At 44.0% G+C, this 14,860-nt stretch overlaps 1 protein-coding gene across 3 annotated transcripts in view; it reads left to right on the top strand.

Moving 5' to 3' along the window:
- The window catches only part of Mrrf (mitochondrial ribosome recycling factor), a 65,733-nt gene that overhangs the window by 47,116 nt on the left and 3,757 nt on the right, over positions 1–14,860 (top strand). For all 3 annotated transcript variants that reach the window (XM_005345968.2, XM_026777800.1, XM_026777805.1), the window contains exon 6: positions 6,512–6,671. In XM_005345968.2, the coding sequence (XP_005346025.1) occupies positions 6,512–6,671 (160 nt within the window). The remainder of the gene's footprint in view (positions 1–6,511; positions 6,672–14,860) is intronic.

Below are 14,860 nucleotides of genomic sequence, written 5' to 3'. Positions count from 1 at the left end.
AAAACATTTCCTTCAGGTCTCATAGCCCCAAAGCATTGAGCAGCTCCTTCCAGCAAACAATGAAGCAGAGCATGTGTCTACTGCTGACTGTGGGGGAGGCTCCTAGCTGCCCAGTGATGGGGTGGCAAGCTTTCTCTCTGGAATTATCAGAGATGTGTTTTGATGTGCTGTTCCATGGAATGCAACCGCCTTCTTCGCTTTGTGCCCCTTGCTACTGGAGAGAAGTCCTGGCCTCTATGGCCCATTGCCTGCTGCTGCCCTCTCTGTTCATTTCCTTTCTTGGTAGTACTTGAGTCCTGAACCTAGGACTTCCCTCCATTGAGCCCTTAGTTTTTGCTTTGAGGCAGGCTCTCACAAAGTTGCCCAGACAAGCCTTAAACTTACTCTGAATAGTCCAGGAAGATCTTAAACATGGCAGCCCTCTCCTGTTAACCTCCCAAGTAATCAAGATTATAGGCTATGCCACCAGGCTTGGCCTCTGTCCTTCTACCTACCTTCACTGCTTTCCGTTGATTCTGTGAACAAAAGCTTCAAGGAACCAAATCCTTTTCAAGTGTTTTTTCCCTCACCACTCACATCCTATTGTCCCTAGGTCTTGGAGATTCTGTGGTTAGAATAATTAGTGTAGCCACCCTGTGTAGCGCTCCTGCAGTGCATATGTGCTGGCAGTGTGCCAGGGCCTTGCCACCCATCATTTCATTCCACCCTCGCATCCTCCTCTTAGTAGTAGCCACACTCACGCTGAAGATGAAGAACCAAGTTTGGAAAGGTTGAGTCTACTATGCAGAGCTCTAGGATGAGCTCATTTTTCTGTGTGTGTGTTTTTTTTTTTGTTTGTTTTTTGAGACAGGATTTCTCTGTGGTTTTGGAGCCTGTCCTGGAACTAGCTCTTGTAGACCAGGCTGGTCTCGAATCATTTTTCTGTGTTTAATGCCACCTTTTAAGTAACCAAAGACATCATAGTGGGTTTTGCTGTAATGACCCAACTTAGCAGGGATTTCCCTGGCTGGTGTATAGCATTATACATGTGTCCTGTTTGGTAGAAACAATGAGAAATATCATTTCAGCCAGTGAGTTTTTTTGTGTGTTGGTTACCAGCAGGGCATGCCCTCTGCTTATTGTTCATGGGAACATGCTCAAGGAATTCTGCAGGAAGGCCCCCATCCAGGATGTTACTGGAAGACCTGCTTGGCGGAATTTGTACAAACAAAGTATGACCCTGCCAGCTCAGCCAAAACTCCTGCATCATGCTGGGAGGGCTGTTTGACCCTAGTGGAAAAGACTGCTGTCTTCATCACCCAACCAAGAAGCTGCTACGGGGTGGGTCTCCAGCTTCCCTCTCTCTGCCCAGGGGCTTCCACATAATCTCCCTCTGCTTAGATATGGTGTGCACATTGCTGTCTATACAAAATACAGGCCCAGTCAGATCTCCTTTAGCTTTTGAGCTCTTTTGTAGTGTTTCACATTGTTTGTAAAAGAATTTGCTAGAATTCCTCCCTTAAAAATAATTATGAGCCAAGCAGTGGTGGTGGCACACACCTTTAATCCCAGAGGAATGGAGACTGGTGGATCTCTGAGTTCGAGGCCAGCATGGTCTACAGAGCAAGTTCCAGGACAGCCAGGGCTGTACAAAGAAACCCTGTCTCAAAAAACAAAATCAAAAAACAAACAAATTGATAAAATACACATTAAAAATTGTCAGTTTGTGTCAATGCTTTTCATCTTATAAAGCTGAAACTGTGTATATCAAAGAGTTACACACACACACACATACACACACACACACGAGATCCCTGGAAACCATTCTGCTTTCAGCCTCTGACTACTTTAGGAATCTTATAGAGATGGAGTCATGCAGTGTGTGTCTGTCTGAGCTGATTTTATTTCACTTGGGTTTATCAATGTATGCATGTATCAGAATTACATTCCTCTTGAAGGCTGGCTAACAATCCATTGCATATGACTTAGTATGACACTGTGTGGTTTTGCACCTGTCAGCCCTGCCAGCCTCCTCACTTTGGGTGTCCTTACCTCCTGCTCTCTCCACTCTAGTCATAATACCTTTTTTCAGTGTCTGGGGAACGACTAGGTATGCTTCTCTGTAGTGTGTGTTAGCACAGGATCTGGTGGCATGCAGCGGAAGGGGCTCAGCCGTTGCTTGAGAAGCAAATGGGCACAGTGTAGAGCGGACAGTCAGGCGCCTGGAACACAACCGTGAGTCCACTCCCAGAGCCTCATGACTGTGAGCTGCAGATGATCTGATGTATTAATCACTGGACTGGAAAGGGATTAAGATATTTCCATAATATAATGTGGTATGTTTCTTTTCTAAAACAGATGTGCTCTTGTTGCTTCATGAGGAAGCAATTAAATGTGTTTGATTAAGACATCCATAAACACTCTCATGTATTTGAGGCTACTTTATGCTGCCGTCTCTCTCAGTACTTTCTCTCTGTAGTATCTGCTTCTCTGAACCAGTCTCTGCTATGTCATTTTTTGACCTCCTTGATTAAGTAGCTTTCTCATGGATGACTGTCTTCAGGGTACTGTTGCCCTAGGTGTTTGCTCTTGTATTTACTGTGCAGTACAAGCTCAGTATTCACCAGTGCAGCTGCCCTTCTTCCTGTTGAGCCTTCCTGTGCCCAATATCCAGCTTTTCTTACCTTTCCCCATTCTTACTGCATTTCCCTCTTCTTTTCCTAATATATTTTTTGACAATTGCCTGTGACTGTCAATCCTAAAGCATGTTTTTTTTTTTGAAAATGTCAGTAATAGTTATACACTGTTACACTTACAAACTGCTGTTAGTTTGTGGTAATAACATTTATGTAAAATAATACATTGTATTAAGGCTACCTTACATGTAATGATTTCATTTTTTATATAACCTTTTGTTCTTGAGGCTTTTCGAGTCCCAATTTATGCTTCTATAAAACGTGTGGGTTTTTTTCCATTTGAAATATAAACAAAACTGTGAGAAGCTGGTTAACTTTCTTTATTAAAGGTTTTTCAACGGTGGGATACCTATTGCAAATTCTGTATGAAACACAAGATTGAAGTACTTTAAGAAGGTCTTTTTGGAGAGGTTTAAAAGGTTTCTTCCAGCCTTAGCTTCGTTTCTTTTCTGCTCCTCCTAGTATTTCAGCAGGATTAGGTTTTTTGAATCAGTGGATCAAGTTTTAATTTTCCTGTTCCTTCTTTATACTGACATATGCTTTGGCAAAACAAAAAAGGGACCTAAACATGTCAGCATGATTTTCATTCAGTGAATTAAAAACCATAAAAGTAACAAGATCAGATCCAAATCCCTAAACTCCTGACATGGTGGTTTTGTCCTTTTCAGTCCCAAGCTTCGTATTACGACTTTGAAAGCTTTCTGCCTGGAAGCAAAAGTTCATGATTTATTTGAAATAGATTACAAGGATACAGGCCAGAAAGATCTAGGTTTGAATCCCAGTCTTGTCACTCAAACCTGTGGGCCGGTCACTTAACATCGCTGAGACTCAGTTTTTTGCTTAGGAAAAATGGGACTCTTAATTTGAGGAGGGGTTTGGAGGTACTTAGTGATCACATAATTTGACTGTCTGCTTTGTCTTTAGAGACTGCCTTTATTTAAATTCTTTTGGTCATGGAAGAAAACAATATGTAGATGCCACGAAATATTTACCATGTGTCCTCCCTCGCCGGCACACTGAGCATGTACCCAGAACTTGGGAGGGTTCTGCCATTGAATCACTACTACTGTGCCTCAAACTTGGGACTGTGCTTGCTCAGCTCATCTAGGATTGTTGATCTCAGGGGAAGAGGAGTTTGTTATAAAATCAGTCAATGACTTTTGAGACAGGCCATTCTGGGTTTGACTTCAAATAATATTCCAAATTTAGGCTGGGCCTGGCAGCATATGTCTGTAATCGTAGCACTCGGGAGATTGTGGGTGACATAGTGAGACCCTGTCTCAAAGATCTCCAAATAGCAACAAAGATACCACATTTGGTTGGACCTGATTTTCTTCACCTATAAAAATGGGGTTTGTGGTGGCTAGTGTTATTTGACTTGACACAGAATCATCAGAGAGGAGAGAGCCTCAATTGAAAAAATGCCTCCGGAAGATCAGACTATAGGCAAGCCTGGGACATTGATAGAGGAGGGCCCAGCCCATTGGGGATGGCTCTGTCCTTGAACTTGTGGTCCTGGGTTCTATAAGAAGGCAGGCTGAGGAAGCCAGTAAGCAGCACCCCTCCATAGTGTCTTTATTAGCTCCTGCCTACAGGTTCCTATGGTTTGAGTTCCTGTCCTGACTTCCTTCAGTGATGAATAGTGATGATGAAGTATAAGCCAAATAAGCCCTTTCCTCCCAAGTTACTTTTGGTTGTGGTGTTTCATCACAGCAATAGTAACTTCACTAGGACAGGTTCATGATCTAATAAGACCATCCAGGATATAGCTTTTAAACCTTCATTTCTTGTTACTCCTTTTATTGTTATCTGCTCTTCTGATTCCTCAAATGAAACACCTCAAAGCTTTTACACGTTTTTTCTTGGAAATCCTGTTTGCCCTGCCAGCACTAGAAATTTGAACTTAATCTTCAGATCTAGTTAGGATAGTGTAAATTATGCTGCAGTGACAAGCAGTCTCCTATCTCTATGGTTTAGAACACTTCACCATGGATGATAACAATAGACATGTATTTCTCAAACTACATATTAGGTACTCTTCTTTATAATCATCTTGGGCTGATGGACACTTTATCTCAGCTTGTGCAGAGAAACAAATGTGACCTGGAAGCTTCTGCCCTGAGCTAATGCTCAACATTTTTACACACATTTTCTTAAATCATGCAAGTTGTGTAGTGTAATTTTAGGGTTGGAACATGCATTCCTGCTTGTGCCTATGAGCAAGACACCCAGAGCAGTGGTGAGTTGACCTAGTGACCTGACACATTTAGATGTCATTTCTCTAGGACAGGTCTGTTGAGCTGCTCCTCTGTGCCCCCCTTTCTTTTTTACTTTGATCACGACAGCACTTCTCACACTCTGATGAATGTCTTCTTGCCTTTCTCTTTAGCTAAATTCTGTAGGAGCGGGATGAAGAGCAATAGCTTCATCCAAATTCATTATCTCCATTCTTAGCACTCAGTGTTTACAAGATGGAGAAAGGAAGGCAGGGCATTAATGCTGGGTTGTGTTGCTAGGTTGTTATGATGATTAAATGTGAAATAGTAATGACTGTGTGTGGTAAAATGCCTTTCTTAATGGTTCACGCTCATTGTTGTGATGATGAAGATGCTGACAATAAAAACCGACATTTATCTGAATGGTGCACACCTTTAATCCCAGAGCTCAGGACGCAGTGGCGGGTGGACTCAGGATGCAGTGGCAGCCAGAGCCACGTATGCAAGCACACGCAAGCAAAACAAAACCAGACTGATAGCGTTCACCAAGCCCTGATAGGTTGCTGAATACTTTCAAAGGTGTTTCTTGAGTCAACTGGTGCTGTGGTTGTTATGTGTTTCAGGAGACTCATGCTCCATCTTGGGTTTGAGGTGATTCTTAACTATTTAGTCATAGTAATTAGGATGGTGAATGATGGAGGAAGGTCATTGGTTAAAAAATAAAGAAACTGCTTGGCTGGCCCTCATAGGTTAAAACATAGGTAGGCGGAGTAAACAGAACAGAATGCTGGGAGAAAGAAGCTGAGTCAGGGAGTCGCCATGATTCTCCCACTCCAGGCAGATGCAGGTTAAGATCATTCCTGGTAAGCCAGCTCTTGGGCTACACAGATTATTAGAAATGGGCTAGTCCAGGTGCGAGAGTTAGCTGAGAAAAGGCTAGATATAATGGGCCCAGCAGTGTTTAAAAGAATACAGTTTCCGTGTAATTATTTCAGGGCATAAGCTAGAGCCAGCCATGTGGGCGGCCGGGTGCCAGGGACACAAGCCCCACCGCTCCTATTACAACAGGGGAAGGTTAGTTTTGAGGTGATTCCTGAGTGTTATAATAATCAGGAGCTGAAAGTTGAGTGATGTAGAGGTTTAGCAATAGCATTATTTCTTTAGTGTCCCTCATTTGCATTGCTGTGGAATGGAAAAGAACATTTTAGAGGAAGGGAAAGCTAATTGTGGCTAATTGGTTCCTTTTATTGAGCATTTCAAATGTGTCAGGGTCAATGGTAAATGCTCATTTAATCCGTCCCACCTGTTGGGTTCCTGGTAGACCGCTGAGGTTTTGAGAGACATGTCTGCATCTTGTAAGTAGCTTGGCTGAGTGTTGACTCTAGGTCCACCTCGCCTGTCTGGTTCCATAATGTCTCTTACTTGGGTTTACCAGATAACTCAATGGGAACTAAGCATGTGTATTGGCATCTGTCAGGAGTATGAAGATTGTCAGCTAACAGATCAAAGCTGTAGACTGTTGAGCTAGTGAACAGAATGGTGTTAAATTCTTGACTGGTGGTCAGCATCTTACAGAAAAAATAGTTTTGTTCAATTTTTGTGTGTGTGTACTTTTTTCAGAGTAACCAGAGAACACAGAGAAATGCTGGTAAAACTGGCCAAACAGAGCACCAACAAGGCCAAAGAAAATTTACGGAAGGTTCGCACTAATGCAATGAATAAGCTGAAGAAATCAAAGGACAAAGCCTCGGAGGACACCATCAGGCTCGTAGAGAAACAGGTACTGTTGCCAACAGATGTAGTGTTTCTGTGTCTGACCCAGGGAATCTGTGTACTCCTATCTGAAGCAGGGACAACAAAACAGAATGCCTCTGGTCATTTCATTTACATGATCAACACTAAATCCCTGTTATAAGTCTAGCCTTGTAGACCCCGGAAGGATCCACAGGAGAGGAGACGAGGCTGTTGATCCTAGGTTGTGTGCTAGGCTCTGTGCTGGACACTTTACTTCATTTCCCCCATCACTACAAAACCGAGTTAGAGGCTGGAAGAACAGCCAAGTGCCTAGCATCCACAAGGCCTTGCATTCAGTCCCCACCGCTGAAACAGCAGCAGGATTGTAAGAGGAGAGTGAGGAGACCTGGTTGGTTAAGTTTGGGAACTTGTTCAAGCTCTTGCTGATAGTGGTATAGATGGGATCCAGACCTAGGGCTGCCTGCCTTGCTGTCTAGCTTTCTGAGTGTGGAGGAGTGAGTTGTTGTGTTCTCTTTGTGCCCTAGAGTGCAGTAGTAAAAGGTCAGGGCCATGTAGACCAGCAAGAGCAGAGTGTGGTGATGGAAAAGAACATTTTCCACTTGGACCAGCAGGGCTTAATCCTAGTCAAGGCAATGAGTAAGAAAACAGAGTGACCACATCCTAAAAGGTCTTATATACCAGGTGAGGAATTTGAATGTGAACAATGTCGAGAGCATTTCCACATTGGCTTTGCATCTGTGTCAGTAACCAGGAGCCACAATAATGATGCATAACCAGTTACCTAAAACTGGATGATTTCATTTCTTACTCTCCTTTCTGTGGGCCAGCTGGAGCCAGATAGTTCTAGGCTGGACTTGTGAGCTCAGCTTCAGACCACAGATCGGGCTCAAGTTTGCTTTATATATCACAATCTTCCAGTGTCAACAAGTGCCCAGAACATCCTTTCTTGGCAACAGTAGGTGCCAGGACTATAAATCCAACCACCTAAATTCATTTCAGGGACCTGCTCTAGTCCCTTCCCATTGGCTAAGCCAGATAGTATTGCTGCTGAGAAGTATCTACCTACTTCATAGAGCGTGAAGGGTGTATATGAACATTTGATGAATCATTTTATCCTTAGGAAAAATGAAGAGGTCTAGGAATTAGGGAGATGACTCAGCCAGTGACACGTTTGCTGTGCAAGAACAAGGACTTGAGTTAGATCCCTCTGAACCCACATGCAGAACTGATCATGGAGGTGCTTGCCTGTAATCCCAGCAGAGGGGTGGGGAGCGTGGAGATGGAGGAACTCTGGGGCTCACTGGCCAGACATCGTAGCTGAAGGTGAGCTCTAGGTTTAGTGAGAGACCCTGACCCAAAACCCAAGGTGGGGAGTGACTGATGAAAACATGGTTTTTACACTTGAGCACATACATGTGCACTTGTCCCCACCCCCAGGCAAGTATCTGAGGCCTGCTCCCAGATACTAAGTTGGTGAATCTGGAGTGGTGCCGGGAATTTTTTAGTGCTTCCCAGGCAGCTCTTATCCAGTAACTTTCTTGAAAGGTCTCATTTTTCAAACAGTGAGATCACATGTGTGCCTAGGAAAAGTAACCATGGTGGCCAAGTAGAGAATACTGCAAGAGGCAATATCAGAGGCAAGACGGGGAATTTATCAGGACTTAGGAAAGGAAATGAGCAATGCCATACAAAGTGTTTGATAGGCCTCAGAGCTGCTGTGTTCACAGTGAAAGCATCATTTTAGGAAAGCTGGAAAAAGATGGGGTATGACTGGGGCATAAAGAAGACGCAAACAGAGCAGGAGCGCTGTTAGGGGCCGGGGGGAGGTGTGGAGTGAATCACTGCCCTCATTTTGAACCAGCAGTTAGCATTCTGGTTGTAGGTCAGCCAGCAATCACCTAGGGGAATTTTGGTTCCTGGGCATCGTTCCTACATCTTCTGATTTAGTGTATTTCCTAGAAATGGTGTTTTTAAAAGACTTTTTTTATATTATGTATATGTGTGTGTTTTTGTGGGGGATATACAACTGAGTGCAAGTGCCCACGAAATCCAGAAGATATAGATTCCCTGGAGTGGAGTTACAGGTAACTAAAGCAACTTATGTGGGTATTGGGAATTGAGCTTGAATCCTCTGAAAGAGCAGTAAGTGCTCTTAACTACTAAATCACCTCTCCAGCTTTGAAACATGTATTTTAAAGTGTTTCTCTGCTAATTCTACAACAGCATCCCGGGAAGAACCAGAAGCTTGCAATCCAAAAGGAAAAGTCATTCTGCAGCAAATGTTCTGTGACCTTGGAGAAATTACTTAACCCTTGGGGTCTGTTTTTTTCTGTAAAAAGAGTTTGGTAAATTTCTCCCTCGAAAGGGCTCCTACGATGCTAGAAGGTGCCATTAGGATGCCTCACATTTTAATCCCCAATATCTCCTCTCGCTTTCTTCCTGCCCTCCTGTGTTGGCTCAGAGGGACAGTCACTGATCAAGCTGTCCTCTGAGCACCGAACAGGGCTCAGAGCCTGATCCTCCTCGGTATCCTAGGGGATTCCATCTCTGCAGTGGACATTGGCCCTTGTGCTGCATCCTGGCTGTGAACTTGTCAAGCTATCAGACTTCTCATTCAGTGCAGAGACCTTGCTCCTTGAAGAGGAAGAACAAGCAGAAAATCAGTGCTCTTGTTCAACCACACTTGACGGAGAACTTGACAAAAGTCTTCCCTCAACCACTGGCTTCCCACCCTTTTCAGATTCCACCTTCTTTCCGCTGCTTCCTACTCTATTATTCTTTCTAACTGAAATTCTTTGTTCTTTGATACTGAACTGATGTCTGATTACCGTGGGACAGAATGGAGACATTCACTGACAATACAGTAGAGGTGACCAGTGTCTCCTTGGGCTCCTGAGGTTGTGTCCAGTGTCAGGGTCTGGCTGAAGAGATATCATTTCTGTGTTATTCTTACCCTCTTGTTACCTTCCCTTACAGTTGTGTGGTTGAAGTTTGGGTGGGGAAGCAATGAAGGTGGCCCTGTGCACTCTGCAGTGTGTTCCCGTCTCTATTTGGATGGTACCAAAGGAGTTTCCGCTATTAGTTTTGCTTTTGCTTCTGGCCTCCCTGGGTACCGAGCACACACGTGTGCACAAACATACAGACAAAACACCTGCAGTTGTTTTTGTTTTGTTTTTTTCTAAGGCCATCCACACCTTTATGTTGTATTGATGGAGGAAGGTCATTGGTTGATTAAATAAAGAAGCTGCTTGCCCTGATAGGTTAGAACGTAGGTGGGAGGAGCAGAATGCTGGGCGGAAGAGGAAGTGAGGTCAGACCCGACAGCTCTCCTCTCAGGGGCAGACGCCTCAGAGAGACACGATGCTCCACTCTTGCGGGCAGAGGCGAGAGCTCTGCTCTCTGAGGCACACGTGATGAAGCTCCGACCCAGGATGGACGTAGGCTAGAATCTTCCCGGTAAGCGCACCTTGGGGTGCTACACACAGATGATTAGAAATGGGCTAAATTAATATGTGAGAATTAGCCTAGAAGAGAATGGGCCAAGCAGTATTTAAAAGAATACAGTGTCCGGGTAATTATTTCGGGCAAAGCTAGCCGAGTGGCGGGAAGCAGCCCACCGCTCTTATTACTACATTGTATTTTACATTTTTACTGTTGAATTTGTTTTTATGTATTTATTGACCATCATGAGAGATTATAACTAGAAAAACCATTAGCTTTATATCCTCTTTCATAGTTTGTTTGTTCTTATAAATCTTCATAGCCTTCCTAAAGGATAGTACGACAGATGCCCCAACCATTTATTTCTGATGTATAACTTATCTAAGAGGAATTGTCAGCCTTGATCTACGGGGCTGTATGTGTCATTGGTGTGTTATGTCTAATGATAGAAAACTAGGAACCAAGTTCCTGAAAGTTATTGTTTGTGTCCATTGGGATTCCAGATATTGGAATCTATATTGGAGTTATGAAAAGATTTCATTGACATAAAAATTTTTTTAGAATTAATTTACATTTTTTAAAGATTTTTTTTATTGAGAAAAAAAAATTTCTGCCTCCTCCCAGCCTCCCACTCCTCCCACCCTCCCCCCACTCCTCTCCCCCTCCCTCTCAAGTCTGAAGAGCAGTCAGGGTTCCCTGCCCTGTGGAAAGTCCAAAGTCCTCCCCCCTCCATCCTGGTCTAGGAAGGTGAACATCCAAACTGGCTAGGCCCCCACAAAGCCAGAACAAGAAGTAGGATCAAAACCCAGTGCCATTGTCCTTGGCTTCTCAGCAACCCTCATTGTCCGCCATATTCAGAGAGTCCGGGTTTATCCCCTGCTTTTCCAGTCACAATCCAGCTGGCCTTGGTGAGCTCCCAATAGATCAGCCCCACTGTCTCCGTGGGAGGGTGCACCCCTCTTGGTCCTGACTTCCTTGCTCATCTTCTCCCTCCTTCTGTTCCTCATTGGTACTTTGGGAGCTCAGTCCAGTGTTCCAGTGTGGGTCTCTGTCTCTATCTCCATCCATCGCCAGATGAAGGTTCTATGGTGATATGCAAAATATTCATCAGTATGGCTATAGGATAGGATCATTTCAGGTTCCCTATCCTCAGCTGCCCCAGGAACTAACTGGGGACCTCGCCTTAGGCACCTGGAAGCCCCTCTAGGTCCAAGTCTCTTGCCAACCCTAAGATGGCTCCCTTAATTAAGATATGTGCTTCCCTGCTCCCCTATCCAACCTTCTTGTATCCCAATCATCCCGTTGCCCCAAGTTCTCCCCATCCTACCCTTCTCACTTTTTTCTCCCCATCTCCTCTTACCCCCCTCCCACCCCACCCTTAAGATCCTGATTTTTTGCCTGGCAATCTTGTCTACTTCCCCTACCCAGGAGGATAGCTATATGTTTTTCCAGTTCCAGGGGTCCTGACCTCTGTGGGCACCAAGCATATATGTGGTGTACATACATACATTCATATAAACACATACACATGCTGAGCAGTGGTGGTGCCTGCCTTTAATCCCAGTACTTGGGACAATGAGTTTGGGCAAGTCTGATCTACATAGTGATTTCCAGGACAACTGAAGCTATTACATAAAGAAACCTTGTCTGAAAAAAAAAAAAAAAACGAACAACAGAAAACCATGCACACATAAAATGAGTAAGTCTAATAAAGAAGTTTGGAAGATACACAGGCATACAAAGATGGGTAGCTTGTAGTTATCAAAATATCAGAAGTTATTTCAGTGATAGGATTGTGAACAGCCTTTTAATTGTATGGAATTAACCTTTTCTTATAAAATCATTTTCAAAATTCTTTGGTGGTCAAAATCTTTTGAAATATTTTTATAACAATATTTCTTTCATCTTTGGTGTGTAAGATTGAAATGATTGAGCTATAGGTTCTGTCTCAGTCATTGCATCTGATCCCTGACTCCCTGAGCCCCTAACCCAGGCCAGCTCCGATGCAGGACCAGGGATGTTCCTGCTCAGGACTCCTGACATCTGCCAGCCTGCTGTGGTATCTTCATTTTAGTTTGCCATAAATGGGCGTGCTGAACATTAAAGCGTTTGGCAGAAGCTGACAGTGGCTCTGGCCAAGATCCTTTCACTGCCGTCTTTCTCTGAGAAGCAGCTCTCTCTGGAATGAGTGGAGCTCAAGGAGGGGAGGGCTCCTTCAGGCAGGCGGCAGGCTGGGGGCTACACTGGCTGAGTTGGTCTTCATGAAGGATGACGTGTGTGCAGGTGTGCTCCTATCACCCCATGCTGCGTCCTTCAAGTCTTCCATGCTCTTTAACTGGTAACCAGGAAACACAGTGGTGGCAGAGGTCCTGGTGTTGTTGGTGATAGTGTATAATTTTATAAGGCACGGTGTGAGAGTGGAAATGCTTCTTGCTTTGGAGTCAGGCATTCCCACCCAGCTGTGTCGCCTGTGAGTCTCTTTGCTCATCTGTGAAGTGGAATGGTCCATGCCCATCTCACAAGAGTGATTGGAGGATCAGAAGACACAGGTGCTTAAACGTGAACAATGTTGATGGTCCTTGATAACCTTCGCTCTGTTTGTGCACTGTGATGCCTGGCCTTGTGATTGTAAAGGAAATGGAATTAACCCTCTCAGTGACCCTAGCACAACATGGCTAGGTGAGGAAGGAATAGGCCAGTGCTGTGGAGTAGGGCTCTCAGCCAGGAGACCACATCACATAAGAAGTTAGTAAGAAAAAAAAAAAAAGAAGTTAGTAAGTTAGTGGGTAGAGCAGACTGGGCTGAGAAATCTTGCCCAAGATTACCTTGGTTTAGTTTTCTTTAGAATGGGTACAATAACTGTCCACTTTATAGGGGTTATGTGGGATGGTCGAATTTCAATAATAAGTTAACAGAAACAGAAAGATTTTATACAGTAGGAACTCCTGTGTAGCTGCTAGGTGAAAACATGCTAAAGGAGACAGCAGCATTTCATGTGCCATGTGGATCGTTAACCAGTGTCTGTATGTGGTGAATACTCAGCAGCAGGAGTTGCTGCTGCTGCTGGTGGTACCATTAATCATCAGTGTTCTAGAGCCTAATAAAGATGAAAATGGTGAGCCTGTAGGTGACCTGTGCCGGGGCCTTTTGTACTCACCAGCTGCTAGAATGCTAGTAAATACTTTTGTTGATGGATTAGCTTGAAGTCAGAAAGTGGTGATAAAAGCCACAGTAACACAGCCAGCATTTGCATAAAATAATATTCTTATGGCAAGCTTGCATAGCCCTGTTTTTACTTAACTGTTAGCCGAGGAAGGGACCAGCACCTCCCTAGCACCTTGATGGGTGAGGAAAGAGACTTAGAGATGAAATGCCCCTGGCTCATATTCTCCCGTGTTATCAGATTGTGAGCCTGGGTATTCCCCTCCATTTCTCAATTCTTCTACCCTGATAACCTTCATAACCCTTGGCTGTGCTGGTGTTTGCTGACCACTACTACTGGCCTATGAAGGGCAGCTCCAGGGACCAGAAGCATCTCAGACATTTGTGACTGACTACAGAAGAGGGAGCAACTGCCATTTTTCTAGAATATCCAGCTGTCCCAGGAGTTGTGCTTTTCCAGCTTAAAAAATGTGTAGTTTTTGCTATGGTGAGAGCTTTCCTGCCTGGGACCAATTGCTACAAGCCCTGTTTAGTTCCTGCTCTTTCAAGCCATGTATTTAGTTCCTAATTCCTGGCCAAGGCCTGTGGTCGGCGAATAAAGATGTCCAGCAGCTGCCATGCTGCTGAGCACACAGATCTGCACACTGCTCGCCCTCAGAGCTTCCTGCGCTGCCTGCCTTCATCTCAACCCCATTTAGACTTAGAAGGGAGACTGCAGCACCTACTAAATCAACTTTTTATTCTTAGGAAGGCATGCATACTTGCTACAGAAAAATTCAAAGACCTTTAATAATTTTTCTGTTAATAAATACTTCCTGACAACTTGATATGTGCTGTGTCTTAGGTGGGATATGACCAGTACAAACCTAAATAACCTTTTATCTTCCCATCACTAAAAGAATGTTAAGATTTTTGGCATGATATATATGAAGTATATATATATATGAAAGAAATTTAAATGAAATCACTGTATAATGAGGGAGACAGTGCTCCAACTAGACATCATATGCCACCAAGTAAAAGACATTTTATGCCAGTCAGGAGTGGGTTACATCTTGTTGAGTCATTGGCCAAAAAGGTCCCATAGACCAGTCCCCTATCCCCACCCCCCCAAAAAAATTCACAGGTTATTGTTCAGACTGTTGATTACTCTCTATACCCTGATGGTAGGACCCTATTGCTGAAGATAACTTATGTCATCAAACGTGTAAATTGAGGTGGTGCCCAGCTAGAAGCTTCACCCTGCCACTAGTCTTCATGGTGCAGGAAAGTACTTTGCATTGTCCCTGAAGAGAAAAATTATCACTTTCATCAAACTACAAACCCTGTGACCTACAGCAGAGGCTGCCTGCAAGAATTACTCATGCTGTAGTGACCACACTGTAGGAGTAACTAAACTATTCCCCTTGTTTTGTTTTTGTTTGCTTTTGATTCAAGGCCCATTTCATGTGCTGAAAACCCATCCATGACACTGATAAAGTGGCCGAGAAACTGAGACTAGATAGGCCGTGGCCTGGGTGAAACCTACTGTTACCATTCTGCTAAGACTAGATAGGCCATGGCCTAGGTGAAACCTACTGTTACCATTCTGCTAAGACTAGATAGGCCATG

This window comes from Microtus ochrogaster, chromosome 4, assembly GCF_000317375.1.
Source record: "Microtus ochrogaster isolate Prairie Vole_2 chromosome 4, MicOch1.0, whole genome shotgun sequence".
NCBI lineage: Eukaryota > Metazoa > Chordata > Mammalia > Rodentia > Cricetidae > Microtus > Microtus ochrogaster.
This window is presented reverse-complemented; position numbering and strand designations above follow the sequence as displayed.